At 48.0% G+C, this 13,044-nt stretch overlaps 4 protein-coding genes across 4 annotated transcripts; 3 read left to right on the plus strand and 1 right to left on the minus strand.

The window, feature by feature from the left end:
- Window positions 1–203: 203 nt before the first annotated feature.
- Window positions 204–967, minus strand: FPOAC1_009931 (uncharacterized protein; the record flags this gene model as incomplete). Its single annotated transcript, XM_044854339.1, has 3 exons — window positions 204–298; window positions 354–609; window positions 659–967. 3 exons carry the CDS (start codon window positions 965–967, stop codon window positions 204–206), a joined length of 660 nt encoding a protein of 219 aa, XP_044707009.1.
- Window positions 968–1,812: 845 nt separating this feature from the next.
- FPOAC1_009932 (uncharacterized protein) lies at window positions 1,813–3,840 on the plus strand (the record flags this gene model as incomplete). Its single annotated transcript, XM_044854340.1, has 1 exon — window positions 1,813–3,840. The coding sequence occupies one exon, from the start codon at window positions 1,813–1,815 to the stop codon at window positions 3,838–3,840; it is 2,028 nt and encodes a 675-aa protein (XP_044707010.1).
- A 362-nt stretch (window positions 3,841–4,202) lies between these two features.
- On the plus strand, window positions 4,203–6,441 carry FPOAC1_009933 (uncharacterized protein; the record flags this gene model as incomplete). Its single annotated transcript, XM_044854341.1, has 3 exons — window positions 4,203–4,467; window positions 4,663–5,970; window positions 6,020–6,441. The coding sequence occupies 3 exons, from the start codon at window positions 4,203–4,205 to the stop codon at window positions 6,439–6,441; spliced, it is 1,995 nt and encodes a 664-aa protein (XP_044707011.1).
- Window positions 6,442–7,929: 1,488 nt separating this feature from the next.
- Window positions 7,930–8,989, plus strand: FPOAC1_009934 (uncharacterized protein; the record flags this gene model as incomplete). Its single annotated transcript, XM_044854342.1, has 3 exons — window positions 7,930–8,290; window positions 8,332–8,776; window positions 8,857–8,989. The coding sequence occupies 3 exons, from the start codon at window positions 7,930–7,932 to the stop codon at window positions 8,987–8,989; spliced, it is 939 nt and encodes a 312-aa protein (XP_044707012.1).
- Window positions 8,990–13,044: the final 4,055 nt, after the last annotated feature.

Here is a 13,044-nt window from a genome sequence, read left to right on the forward strand (position 1 = left end):
AATCTTGAGGTCTCAAATATATATCTCAGACGCTTAACTGTATTTATGGAATCAGTGCATATCTAATTTTTGTTTATCGAAAATTCCATTGAGCTTCCTGTCTAAAGTCTGTGATACAAAATAAATTCGCCTATCTAGATTATTCCATGCTCCCATCTCTAGCAAAACCGGGGTATCAAATTAAAGCGAAAACGTAGGTTCGTTTAGTGTGCTTGAGCTTTGGGAACGAAGCTCGCTCGGCCTGTCGACTCATCAAAGATGTTGTAGCCAATGTCGGCGGCATTGGGTGGCGTATAGACTAGGACACAGAGTCAGAACTAGGAGAGCCAGTAAAAGATTGCAAGAGTACATACTGTGAAGAGAAACAGCCACGTTGGTGGGATGGGGGTTGTGCACGCGATGCAAGCCAATGGTGTCAGAGATATACGTGACTTGGTCGGCTTGATGTGTCGTATCGCTCTTGATCGATAGAGGTTGGCTCTCACGGTCTGTTTCTGGCATATCATAGACAGTTTCGGTCAATTCGCCAGCCAGCACCTTCATAATACAGTGCGCGTTGGCATGATCATGAATTGGTGACCCCTTGCCCGGATTCCACACCAATAATAGCTGCACAAGGTCAACTCCAGTATCATAAAGTAAGACACGGCAGACTTACAATATTAGCTTTCTTGTTAATATTGATAATCGCGTTGCGTGTGTAATTTTTGCCAGGGCAGTTGTGGTAGTATCGTGCCCAGTCGTTTGGATTCGAGATGTACTTCTTTGCCAGCGAGATGATATAATCTTCATCGACATCTTCACATCCTATACCGCCGGACTCTCCAAGATGGGTTTTTACGTCATCAATGAAGTTGTTCAAGGTATAAATTTTGGAAGTTTCAATGTTGAGCGAAGCCTGTGACCTGCAAGAGGATTGAGGCTGGGTCAGTGGTAGAGGAGCGAATCTGGTAGAAACAGCAGCCATTGTGAAGGAATTACAAAACGGTGAGGGTTAGGTATATAAAAGTTTATGATTTCTGGAATTTGTCTAGAAGATATCTAATATAGACTTACGCTGTAAGGAGTTCATATAAACAATTCAACATGTTTGTATTGTGCTAATGAATCGCCGAACGACGTGTAAGCACAGATGTCAAGGACTTGGCATCGGGGACTAAAGGTGAATGATGATTGGTTAGTACTCAACCATGAGCAACCGGAGATATCCGCTTCTTCCCTTTGCTCGGCGATTGAACTGCCGAGGTCAGGGGTGGTACTTGCTATACACACTTCATTCTGTATCTCAAACACCACTCAAAGATCCTTTGAGCCACAAGTCATCTACACCAAATGATGGAACGTGATTTTGTTTTAATATGTCAAGAATAGTTTCTTATCTGAAGATGAAGAGACAATGACGACGCCCAGTTGATGCTTCATATTGTCCTTGTCTTAGTGTGGATGCTCACGTCTGAGCTTATCGGTACTTCTACCAGTCAGAATGCTCCAAATAAGTCGGTGAGCATCCACCTGGAAAATTCGGGCTTTGATTTTTGGATCTCATTCTTTGGGATAACATGATACTCAGACATGTCCAAGTGATATGATTGTCGTCCAATATCATCAAACATCTACACGAATGAAGCGCAGAAATTAATGTCCTATCTGGGAAAATACCAAGGATATTATCATCTTATCTATTCTCACGTCACACGTTGTGCTACCACGCAAAACTTGCTTATCTTGTTCAATCGCCGACTCATCCTCTCCACCCTTTCTCACTCTAACATCCTCCATCAGTCGCTACACCATCTCCACGCCAGCTTCAAAATGGCAATATCATCAACATCATCATCGCCATCAGTCAAACCAACTGGTATAGTCACTCTCGCTTGCACCGTCTGCAGAAAACAGCACCTCAAATGCGATGCGGGGAAACCATCTTGTTCACGATGCAGAGAAACAGATCAGGTTTGCTTCTACGAGCCGTCGCGACGAGGCGGACGTAGAAAGAAGCATCGCTCTTCAATTCTGGAGACGCAGCCGAAGAGACTCATGATGAGATCTTCGCAGAGTGAACAGCCTACCACCAGTTTTGTAGATTCTGTGATTGTGAATCCAATTAGTTTACCCATCACACCAGTTTCTTCGTCACAAGAGACTTTGGCCTCATCGGGATTGACGCAAGATGCTATGGCTAGCAATGGGATGCCGCAGCTCACGCGGCGACAAACGCACCAAAGCTCCATGTCGGATAGTTCACATAGCGAAAGACGGGCAAGCGATCATCAAACCCAAGTACCAGCTCCAGTACAGCAGCCTTCCAATGATCCCGCCATGACATTCTATCATCACCTTGACCCGGGTCTGATATCGCAAGCAATAGAAAGCACCAACTTGGGCGGTATCAATACACAACCAACCATCCCAACTTCATCCGACAACGATCGGCTACTTCGACTCTACTACGAAAACTTTCACAATGCGCACCCATTTCTAGTTCCCAGCTCTGTCTTCACCTCTCGAAACTACCCACCCTATCTTCGTCGCATGGTAGATTTTGCTGGATCTCACTACTCTCCCTCAGGACCCAACGCGCAATTACGAGCGGCTGTCGCGACCGATATGCTATCCATGACGGACAACTCGACATGCATGGTTCAATCTCTTCTCATCTACTCAATCCTTCTTTTCTTTGGTGGTGAACTCGATGCAGCTGGTAAAACATTCGAGCAGTGCACGAGGATGGCCATGGATCTCGGTATGCATCTCAACGACTTTGCCGCAGCCAGACACCTGGACAATCCGATTGAAGCAGAGAGCTTGAGAAGGACGTGGTGGGAGATTTACGTCACGGATATTCTCATGGCTATACCACCTAAAACAATGAATCTTGGGTGCAGCAGCGTTCCTCCCAAGGTTTGCTTACCTTGCGAAGAGGCGTTTTACACCGGTCGACTGGACATTCCCCAGCCTCACCATGTTCTCGAGTTCAAACGAAGGGTACTCTCGACCGGTGATGTTACATTCTCATCATTCAGCTATCGCATTGAAGCAGCCACTATTCTCGGTCGCGTTTTGCTACTGAATCAGTTGAAGAATAGCGGCCATGACCATTCGCAATCGATTGAGAACGCTTTGTTGAGCTGGTCGAATCATTTACCTCCGGGTAAACTGGAGATTGTGGACTCGTATGGGAACATCGACGAGATGATGTTTCAGGCACACATGATCATTGCACTCGCCAGTATGCTATTACATCTCCCCCGAAGCAATCTACACTCTCTTCTAGCAGATGTCAAAGATCCATTCCTACCAGTCGCACAGAACCATCCTCTCTCGTCATCCACGACATTGATCCAGGGCATAAAAGCAACAGATGCATCAAGACGTATCTCAGATTGTATATCGCTATGTCCCAACGTCCCGAAACACACACCCTTTGTCATCCCAGCTTTGGCACTCTGCGGCTTCATCCAGCTGGCTACCACTCAAGGCCATCCCGACGAATGTTTCGAGCACCACTACAATCGCGTCACTTTAGTACTAGGTTGTCTAAAAAGCGCAAGACGAATGTGGCGCATGGCTGAATCCGAGTATGACCGTCTTCGTTGCTGTGCCTCGGAGCTCATCGCCGACGCTATGGACAGGATGAATGCACTGCCTTTATGTCAGACACTTCCCAATAACTCACCAGCCATGTCTGGTGCGGCTGACCAGGGAGGTGATTTGACTCTTGTTTCACCAGCGCGTGGGAATGTTGACTCAGCGATGCCTCGATTTGATCCCTTGTTTTTGGATCCTGTTTGTTATGACTACTCTCTATTTAGCGCTTTGCCAGACTTTCATAGCTCTTAGACATGTTATGGTACTTATTTGGAAGGATACCCAGTTAGACAAATTGATTTAATCTACTTTTACTAGCCTTTGATAAGGCAGCATATGGCTTAGGGTGAATTCAGCCTTGTAAGGCTCTTTATGCTGAAAGACACATTAATCTCAATCGAGCTGCATAAGGACACCAATTAGGAGCTTACCTGCGCATCACTTGAGACCCACAGTGGCACAGCCCCGTCAGATTCAACGTGAAAATACAGGTTGCCAAAATCGGCTATGTTCAGCTATTCTCGGTCCCGACATCTTCCAGGCAGACTATAATACACCCGTCCGACCTGCAGGACAAAACACACGTGGTAATTAAATGAGATCCACTAGCAAACATGGCCTCGTTCCAATACCGCCGGTTAGATGAAGCTGCGAACGAGATCCGAGTCGTTACAATATGGCCTGGACGATTTGACGACCCAGTCAAGATCGATATCACTCAATGCCCGCTCATCCCACCGTCAACCCAAAACGAAGCGGGTTTACTTCCCCTCAAAGAGATAAACAAAACTCTGCTTAATGATTCACCCTGGGAAGCTTTTGATACGTTGGAAAGCCGGATCCTCTTTATCAACAACGATACGGATGAAACCTCATGGAGTCACCCAGACCCGCTCGTGGATCCATGTTCTTATGACCGTGAGAGTGTACCCAAAGTACATGCAGCACAACCCGCCTATGAGGCACTCTCATATACCTGGGGATCCCAAAACTCTACTTCATACGTGGCGGTCGAAGCCATTACTACCACAAATGATGGGATAGTACATCCACATCAAGGGTTTTTAACGATAGGTGAAAACTTGGATGAAGCACTACGACATCTCCGCTACCCCCATAAGCCTCGCATCATGTGGATTGACGCACTATGTATCAATCAAAGCGACATTCAAGAGCGAAACCACGAAGTTAAACGTATGGGTGATATCTTCAGACTTGCCACAAGAGTTGTTGCTTGGATAGGACCAGCCTACGAAGGAAGCACTCTAGCACTGGCGATCATGAGAGAAATTTCACAGCATGTAGTCTGGAAGTCAAGCATGGGATGCAAACCCAGACCACATTGTTCCGACCCTTCCTGGCATGATTTCACAATTCCACTACATCTGAATAAATTCGTCGAAATTGCCATCGCAAATCTATTTTCACGGTCCTGGTTCCGAAGGCTATGGGTTCTCCAAGAAATACATCTCTCGAGCCCTTCATCCGTTATTCAATGCGGTCGGGAGACGATCCTTTGGACTTGTCTACAGGGAGCAGCTATGGTCTTGCTCTCAAAGCATGATGACGGAACAGCGGGGAGTTTACGGCAACATCTATGGGAAATGTCGAGAATCTGCTTCTACTCGAAGGGTATCAAACTTGATGACCTTTTCTGGAAATACCATGATCTTGGTTGTCAGCTTCCACATGACAGAATCTACGGTTTAATGAACCTTGCGCCACCAGGATGGTCGAGTCGCATCGAGCCAGACTACTCGCTTCCTGTTCTAGACGTCTACAGGGGTGCTTTCATGGCATATTCGCATCATTACGGTCGACTTGATCTTCTCCCAAGAACGGGGACCAATGGAGCAGGGACTCTTTCGTCTGATGAGCGATGGCCGTCTTGGGTTCCGGATTGGACCGCAAGAGTACTCGAAACTGTCCCTCCGGGGAATGGCCTTAACGCGGCAAGTTTCTCCCCAGCACACACTGTTCTTCATACACCAAACGAACTTGAAGTAGCTGGTATTCGCTTGGGTTCAGTTATATATACACATCGCCTTGAGATTTATAGCTTTGCAGAATTGGCAGAGTACTTCAACCAATTAGGACTTGAGAAGATCATGGCAAATGAGTACCTACCAGGCGAGACTATTCTGGACGCCCACCTGCATGCTATCACCCATTCGAAGTTTGAAGACCGAGACCCTTGGAGTGGAAATCCTACCCTCGAACAGTTTCGTGAACATATTGTAAATCTGGCCCAAGGCAAGGAAAGCCAGCACAACTGGAGGCAGTACGAAAGCAATATCATAGTTGGATTGCAGGACTCGTATTGTTTCATCACTAATGATGGATATCTTGGCCACTGTCGTACAAGAGGAACAGTAGAGCTAGGTAAGACTCATCTCTCTATCCTCCCTCAATCACTAACGAGTATTTTCAGGCGACGAAGTGTTCATCCCTCTCGGCTGCCAGACCCCAATCCTCATTCGATCCACAGCAAACACCAAGCACAGAAGTCTTGGCGATTGCTTCGTCCACGGTGTCATGAGCGGAGAAACTCTTTTGGGTCCTTTACCTGACAACTACATTGTCCAACAAAGAACCGGCCCTGATGGAGTTCATCGGACAAAGTTTTTGAACAAAGATACTGGTGAACATACGATAGGCGATCCTAGACTGGTGCCGATTCCCTTTCCAGATGGTTGGCTCTTTCTAGAGTTTGGGATGGAGGTCGACGATCCTGTTTATTGTCCTCTATTCATTAACAGCGAAACAAAGAAGATTATCTCATATGATCCAAGGATGACTATGCGAGCTTTGATGGAAAGGGGTATCAATATACAAACAGTAAACCTTGTCTAGAGGTCTAAATAAAACTAAACAGGACGTTTTTCGTGTTTTTAGTATTCTTCCTTCTGAGACTACTGACTTTCTTTCCATGCATTATCAAATGTGCCTACGATCTGTCATGCAAGAAGAAGGGAGACTGGCCAGCTAAAGTATGGTAATTTCGTAAGTGCTGTTTAAGATTACTGGGTGCTTTATCCGTTCTGTTAACTAGTTTGGTACCCACTAAGCACCTTTACTGCGTGAATCTTTTTCTATAATCGTAGACCTTATATGGTTTATATTTATCTGACGTGAAGAAAAGGTCGCCAATGTCTGGAAGATTCATGAAGCTTTCAGTGTCTCTTGGTATGTAAATCATTGAACCACATAAAGTATCCGACGTACCAGTCTTACAATTTGCTATTGGTACAATATGTTTCCCAAAAAGCCACAAAGGCTACCAAACGAATGTACTCCCGTTGAAGGGGACGAAAAGAAGAATAACATGACAAATGTCTTAGAAATCAGGGATCAAATCACCCAATTCATCCTCATCATTCTCATCGATGCTCTATTCCTATTTTTTATTAGGTAATTTTTAAGGTATAAGTCTTAAAGTATATATTTAAAATTAATTTATAAAAAAATATAGTTTTTAAACCTAGATATTAATATAGATTTAGTCTAAAGGTATATATTATAACTTATAAAATTAAAATTATAATAATTATTATAAAAACTTTTATTCTTTTTAAAGATTAATTATTAAATATTTTTTTATTAATATTAATATTAATAAAATTATTATATAAAATAATAAACTTTAAAATTTTTATTAATTTTAATTATATATTAAATTAAAAAATTATTTATAAAAACTTAGCCTTTATAATTAATTTTATTTTTAAAAAAAGATATTTAATAAAATTATTTAATAGCTTTATTTATTTTTAATATAATATTTTTATTAATATTTAAAATTAAAATATTATTAATATAAATAATAATTAACCTAGTTAATAAACTAGTTAATAATATATTAATAGAATCTTATAAAGTAAAGTTAGAAGGTTATATAGCTAGATAATTTATACTAAGATAGCCTTTAGCTTTAGACTTTATTAATATTAACTTTAACTTTATAAACTTAACTTTTTTATTGCCTAATTACTATTAACCTTGCCTATTGCCTTTATAACTTAAAGGCCTTAATTATAATTACTACCTGCCTTTTTAATTATTTAAACTAGTGTCACAGCTCGAAGTCAGACCAACCTACCCTAGAGCCACAAGTGGATCAGATCACGTGGCGATAGCGTTATCGCCGTAACCTTAGTTAGACCGCCAGTCAGATCCTGAACGTAGCTCCTTGAGCTACGTCTTGTTAATAGAGCCTGACCTGCCTGCAGTGCCTATCCGTAGCAATAGAACCTATTACGCCCGAAGCGTTCCCTGTCCACCCGTACCGCCGGACTCAGCCCGTGACACTACGTAGCTCCTACCGTTTGGACGCCGAACGCAATGACCGCTAGACCGCTTCCTCCGTTCCTGCCAGATGGCGCAGACTCCTTCCGAGCCCACGCCCCCGAGCATCTCGACGACTGGTTCGAGTACTTCAAAAGTGTCTACACCTACGCCGAGGAAGCCCAGAACCGTATCTCTCACCTCGAGGACCAGCTCCAAGCCGACCAAGAGAAAATCCAGGATCGAGAGCATACCCTCCAGCGGATCGCTAAAGAGCGCGACGCTGTACAAATCCAACTCGAATATGTTGAGCAACAGACCAAGAGAACCTTGAAAGAGAAAGATGACGCCCTCTTTGAAGCCCGCCTGGCCGAACGGCGTGCCCTCGACGCCACCCGACCTACCGTACCTACTATCCGTGAACCCCCGAGACTAGCGCTCCCGCTGAGCTTCGTGTAGCGACTCCTATGGGAACGACTCCTCCGCCTTCTTCCCGATCTACCGAATCAACCAGTCTTACCGAACGATTACCCGACCCTGACAAGTTTGAGGGCGAACGGAGCGACCTACGCCGTTTCGTCTCCCAGATACACTCAAAACTAAAAGCTAACCACGACCGATTCCCGACACGCCTCGCCCGAATGTCCTATGTAACTGGCCGTCTTAAGGGACGCGCCTATGCACAAGTCCTACCGCACATTAAAGCTGGTGAATGCCAACTCCCCGACTACCAGGATATTATCGATCTACTAGAACGCGCTTTTGGAGACCCGAACCGGATCAATAATGCCCGCGCCGAATTATTCCGCCTTCGCCAGACTCACAAGGATTTCAGCACCTTCTTCGCCGAGTTCCAACGCCTCGCGCTGGAAGGAGAAATGTCAGAAGAGGCCCTCCCTACCCTGTTGGAACAAGCTGTCTCCCGAGAACTACGCGGAATGCTTATACACAACCCACCGCCTAGCTATAAATATCACGACCTAGCCACCTTCCTACAAGAATTGGAAAACCGACGACGCCGCTTCGCAGCGGAGCCACAGCCTGCGTCACGAAAGACGAATATGCCGCTGAAGGAGTACCCCCAGACACTCCGAAAGAAGTCCCCATCGCCTCGTAGAGGGAGAAGCCCCCCCGAAAACCGCCAACCAGCCGGAGAACCTATGGACCTCAGCAATCAGCGCCGCTATAACCGCCCTAACCAACGACGGGAGAACAACCAGTGCTTCCGTTGCGGTTCAGCCAACCACTACCTCCGCGACTGTCCCGAACCTGACACACGTCCAACCAGGCTCCGTCAAGCCACCTTCGCTTATAGCCCCAACCGCACCAGCCAGCCCCCGTCTCCACACTCGCCTACATCCAGCCGCGCCAGTTCCCGCCGATCTAGACACTCCCGAGGACGCCAGGAAAACGGGGTGAGCCTGTCTTAAGTCGGCGCCAGGCTCCCCTCCCCGCACCTACTGTACCGAAGATTAAACTGTCCGCCGCCTCCGTTCATGGAATCCCGATTGAGAACGAGAACAACCAACGTTCGAACCTGATGATACTGCCTGCCAGCCTCAATGTGGCCGGAAGAGAACCAATTCCGTCTTACGCTATGACCGATAGCGGAGCGGAAGGAAAAGGGTTTATCGACGAGAGCTGGGCTAAGTCCCAGAACCTGAAGTTTAGACCCCTGAAGAGAACCTTCGAGATTGAAGTGTTCGACGGGCGACCTGCCGAGAGCGGGAAGGTCGCCTACTACGTCCGCGCCGGACTCCGCATTGCCGATCACGAGCAGAAGAGCATGATCTTCTACGTGACCCAGCTAGCCAGCTACCCTATTGTCCTGGGAATGCCTTGGCTAAAGCAACACGACCCGCAGGTGGGCTTCGCGGCCCACACGTTCACATTTAACAGCCCGTACTGCCAGAAATTCTGCAACACCCCAACCAAGCCTACAAGGATTAAGGCTTTACAGACCGTCCCGAAGAAGTTCATGCGCCAGATGAAAGGGAGTATCCCACCAGCCTTGGAGGGAAAGGATATCCTCCCGGTTTCCCTGCGAACCGCCCGAATATACAGCCAGAAGGACCGTTACCGCCTCTTCACCGTCACCCTGAAGCAACTGGACTACCTGCTTAAGCCTGAGCCAGAGGCATTCGTGCTGCCGGAAGAACTTCGAGAGTTCCAGGACGTTTTCTCGCCTAAGGAGGCAGAGAAGCTACCACCGCACCGATCTGGAGACCACCACATCGAGCTAACCCCAGGAGGAAAACTGCCGTTTGGACCCTTGTATGGAATGTCCCGGAACGAACTGACAGCCCTACGAGAGTGGCTAGACGAGAATCTGCGTAAAGGATTCATCCGCCCAAGCTCGTCGCCTGTAGCCTCCCCGGTACTATTCGTCAAGAAACCCGGCGGTGGTCTACGCTTCTGCGTGGACTACCGAGCCCTGAATAATATTACGGTTAAGGACCGCTACCCGCTCCCCCTGATCAAAGAATCCCTGAATAACCTGTCTGGTATGAAATACTTCTCCCGTATTGACATCGTATCGGCCTTCAATAATCTGCGTATCAAGGAAGGCCAGGAGTACCTGACAGCATTCCGCACCCGATTCGGATTATATGAGTCACTGGTTATGCCCTTCGGCCTAACAGGAGCCCCCGCGACCTTCCAGCGGTACATTAATGATGCGCTGAGGGAATACCTGGATATATTCTGCACTGCGTACCTGGACGATATCCTGATCTATAGCCGGACCCGAGAAGAACATGTCGAGCAATTAAAGATGGTGCTTGAAAACTGAGAGCTGCCGGGTTATTCGCAAACCCAGCCAAATGCGAATTCATGGTTACGGAAACCAAGTTCCTAGGCCTTATCGTGGGACGAGACGGCATCCGAATGGACCCTGCAAAGATCGAAACTGTTAAGAACTGGCAAACCCCGACCTGCCTGACAGATGTACAAGCTTTCACAGGATTTGCGAACTTCTACAGGAGGTTCATCCGTGACTTCTCTAAGCTTACAGCCCCGTTGAACCACCTGACAAAGAAAGACGTACCGTTCGTCTGGGACGAAACCTGCGAAAAGGCTTTCCGAGACTTGAAGGGAGCCTTCACATCAGCACCGATCTTACGCCCCTTCGATTGGACGAAGGACGTAATCCTGGAGACAGACGCCTCTGACTATGTATCCGCCGGTGTGCTGTCGCAATACGACGATGACGGAAGGCTGCACCCGGTAGCCTTCTTCTCCAAGAAGCATACGTCCACGGAATGCAACTACGAGATCTACGATAAGGAACTCATGGCCATTATTCGCTGCTTCGAAGAATGGAGACCCGAACTGGAGGGGGCACCCTCACCGATAAAAGTGATCACGGATCACAAGAACCTGGAGTACTTTACGACGACGAAGTTACTTAACCGACGACAAGCCCGCTGGTCTGAGTTCCTGTCCCGATTTAATTTCCAGATCACATATCGACCTGGGAAACAGGGAGTTAAACCCGATGCCCTGACCAGGAGGTCAGAAGACCTCCCTAAAGAGGGGGATGAGCGCTTAGCGCACCAAAGCCAGGTGGTCCTAAAGAAAGAGAACTGGCAACTTCCGCCGCTACGAGTCCAGAGAGCCCGCATCCGCCACCCACTACAACAGAACCAACCCGCACCAACACCCGAGGAGCCGTCACTCTCAATAGAGCTACCAGAAGAGATCGACCGCTTGCTGAACGAAGGATACCAGACCGATGAAGACCTGCAGTCGATACTACAAGCCCTCAGGACCGACGCACCGCGACACCCGAAGATTACGCTTGCAGAGTGCAAGATCGTCCAGGAACGACTGTTGTACCGGGACCGCATCTATATCCCGAGCCACGACGCCCTCAAGACCGCCCTGCTGAAAGCCTGCCACGAACACCCTATAGCAGGACACCCAGGTCGTGCCCGCACTTATGACCTGCTTTCCCGGGATTACTACTGGCCCGGAATGTTGGCCTACATCGAACAATGGGTTAAGAACTGCCATACGTGTCGAAGAGCCAACCCAGCCCGAGAAGCGAAGCAAGGTGTGCTGAAACCCTTGCCTATCCCCGAACGAGCCTGGCAACATGTGTCAATGGATTTTATCACACATCTGCCGCCCAGCGAAGGAAATGACGCCATCCTGATTATAGCCTGCCGCCTGACCAAGATGAGACATATCATCGCATGCAAAGGAACCTGCGATGCCGAAGACGCAGCCCATTACTACCTGAAGGAAGTGTGGAAGCTACATGGGCTCCCACAGACTATAGTATCGGACCGGGGACCCCAGTTCGTAGCGGAGTTCTGGCAGAAGCTCACCAAACAACTGTCGATCAGCTCGCTACTATCCACCGCTTACCACCCTGAGACCGACGGACAGACTGAACGCCTGAACGCTGTGTTGGAACAGTACCTGCGAGCCTACGTGTCATACCTACAGGACGACTGGAACCGATGGCTCCCCCTGGCCGAGTTCGCAGCGAACTCCCTGAAATCCGAAACCACCGGCGTATCTCCGTTCTTTGCAAACTATGGATTCCACCCGCGAATGGGCTTTGAACCCACGATTACAGTCAGAGGAACCCCAGCCACTAGAGACGCAGAACAGTTCGCAAAGACGATGAACGACATCCTAGAGCACCTGAGATCAGAAAGCATTGCCGCACAAGCCCGTTACGAAGCCCAAGCGAACCGACACAGACGACCTGCCCGACGATACCAAGTAGGGGGACTCCAGTGTGGCTAGACGCCAGGAATATCAAGCCCCTTAGGCCACAGAAGAAACTAGACTGGAAGAACATCGGCCCGTTGAAGATCGGCAAGGTCATCTCCCCGTACGCCTATCGACTGGAACTGCCCGCCAGCATGAAGATACACCCCGTGTTTCACACGAGCCTGCTAAAGCCAGCTGCCACCAATCCGCTGCCCGGTCAGAACGTAGACCCGCCACCGCCAGTAGAAGCCGAAGGAGTGGAAGAGTGGGAGGTTGAAGACATTGTGGATTCCCGATGGGACAGACGAGGCCGAGGAGGCCGCCCCAGGCTGAAGTATACTGTGAAATGGGCCGGATATGCAGACCCAACAGAAGTCCCTGCTGCTTACGTGGAGAATGCTGCAGAGATCGTGGCGAACTTCCACAGGAGATACCCTGACAAGCCCG

Source organism: Fusarium poae, chromosome 3 (assembly GCF_019609905.1).
Source record: "Fusarium poae strain DAOMC 252244 chromosome 3, whole genome shotgun sequence".
In the NCBI taxonomy this organism is placed as follows: domain Eukaryota; kingdom Fungi; phylum Ascomycota; class Sordariomycetes; order Hypocreales; family Nectriaceae; genus Fusarium; species Fusarium poae.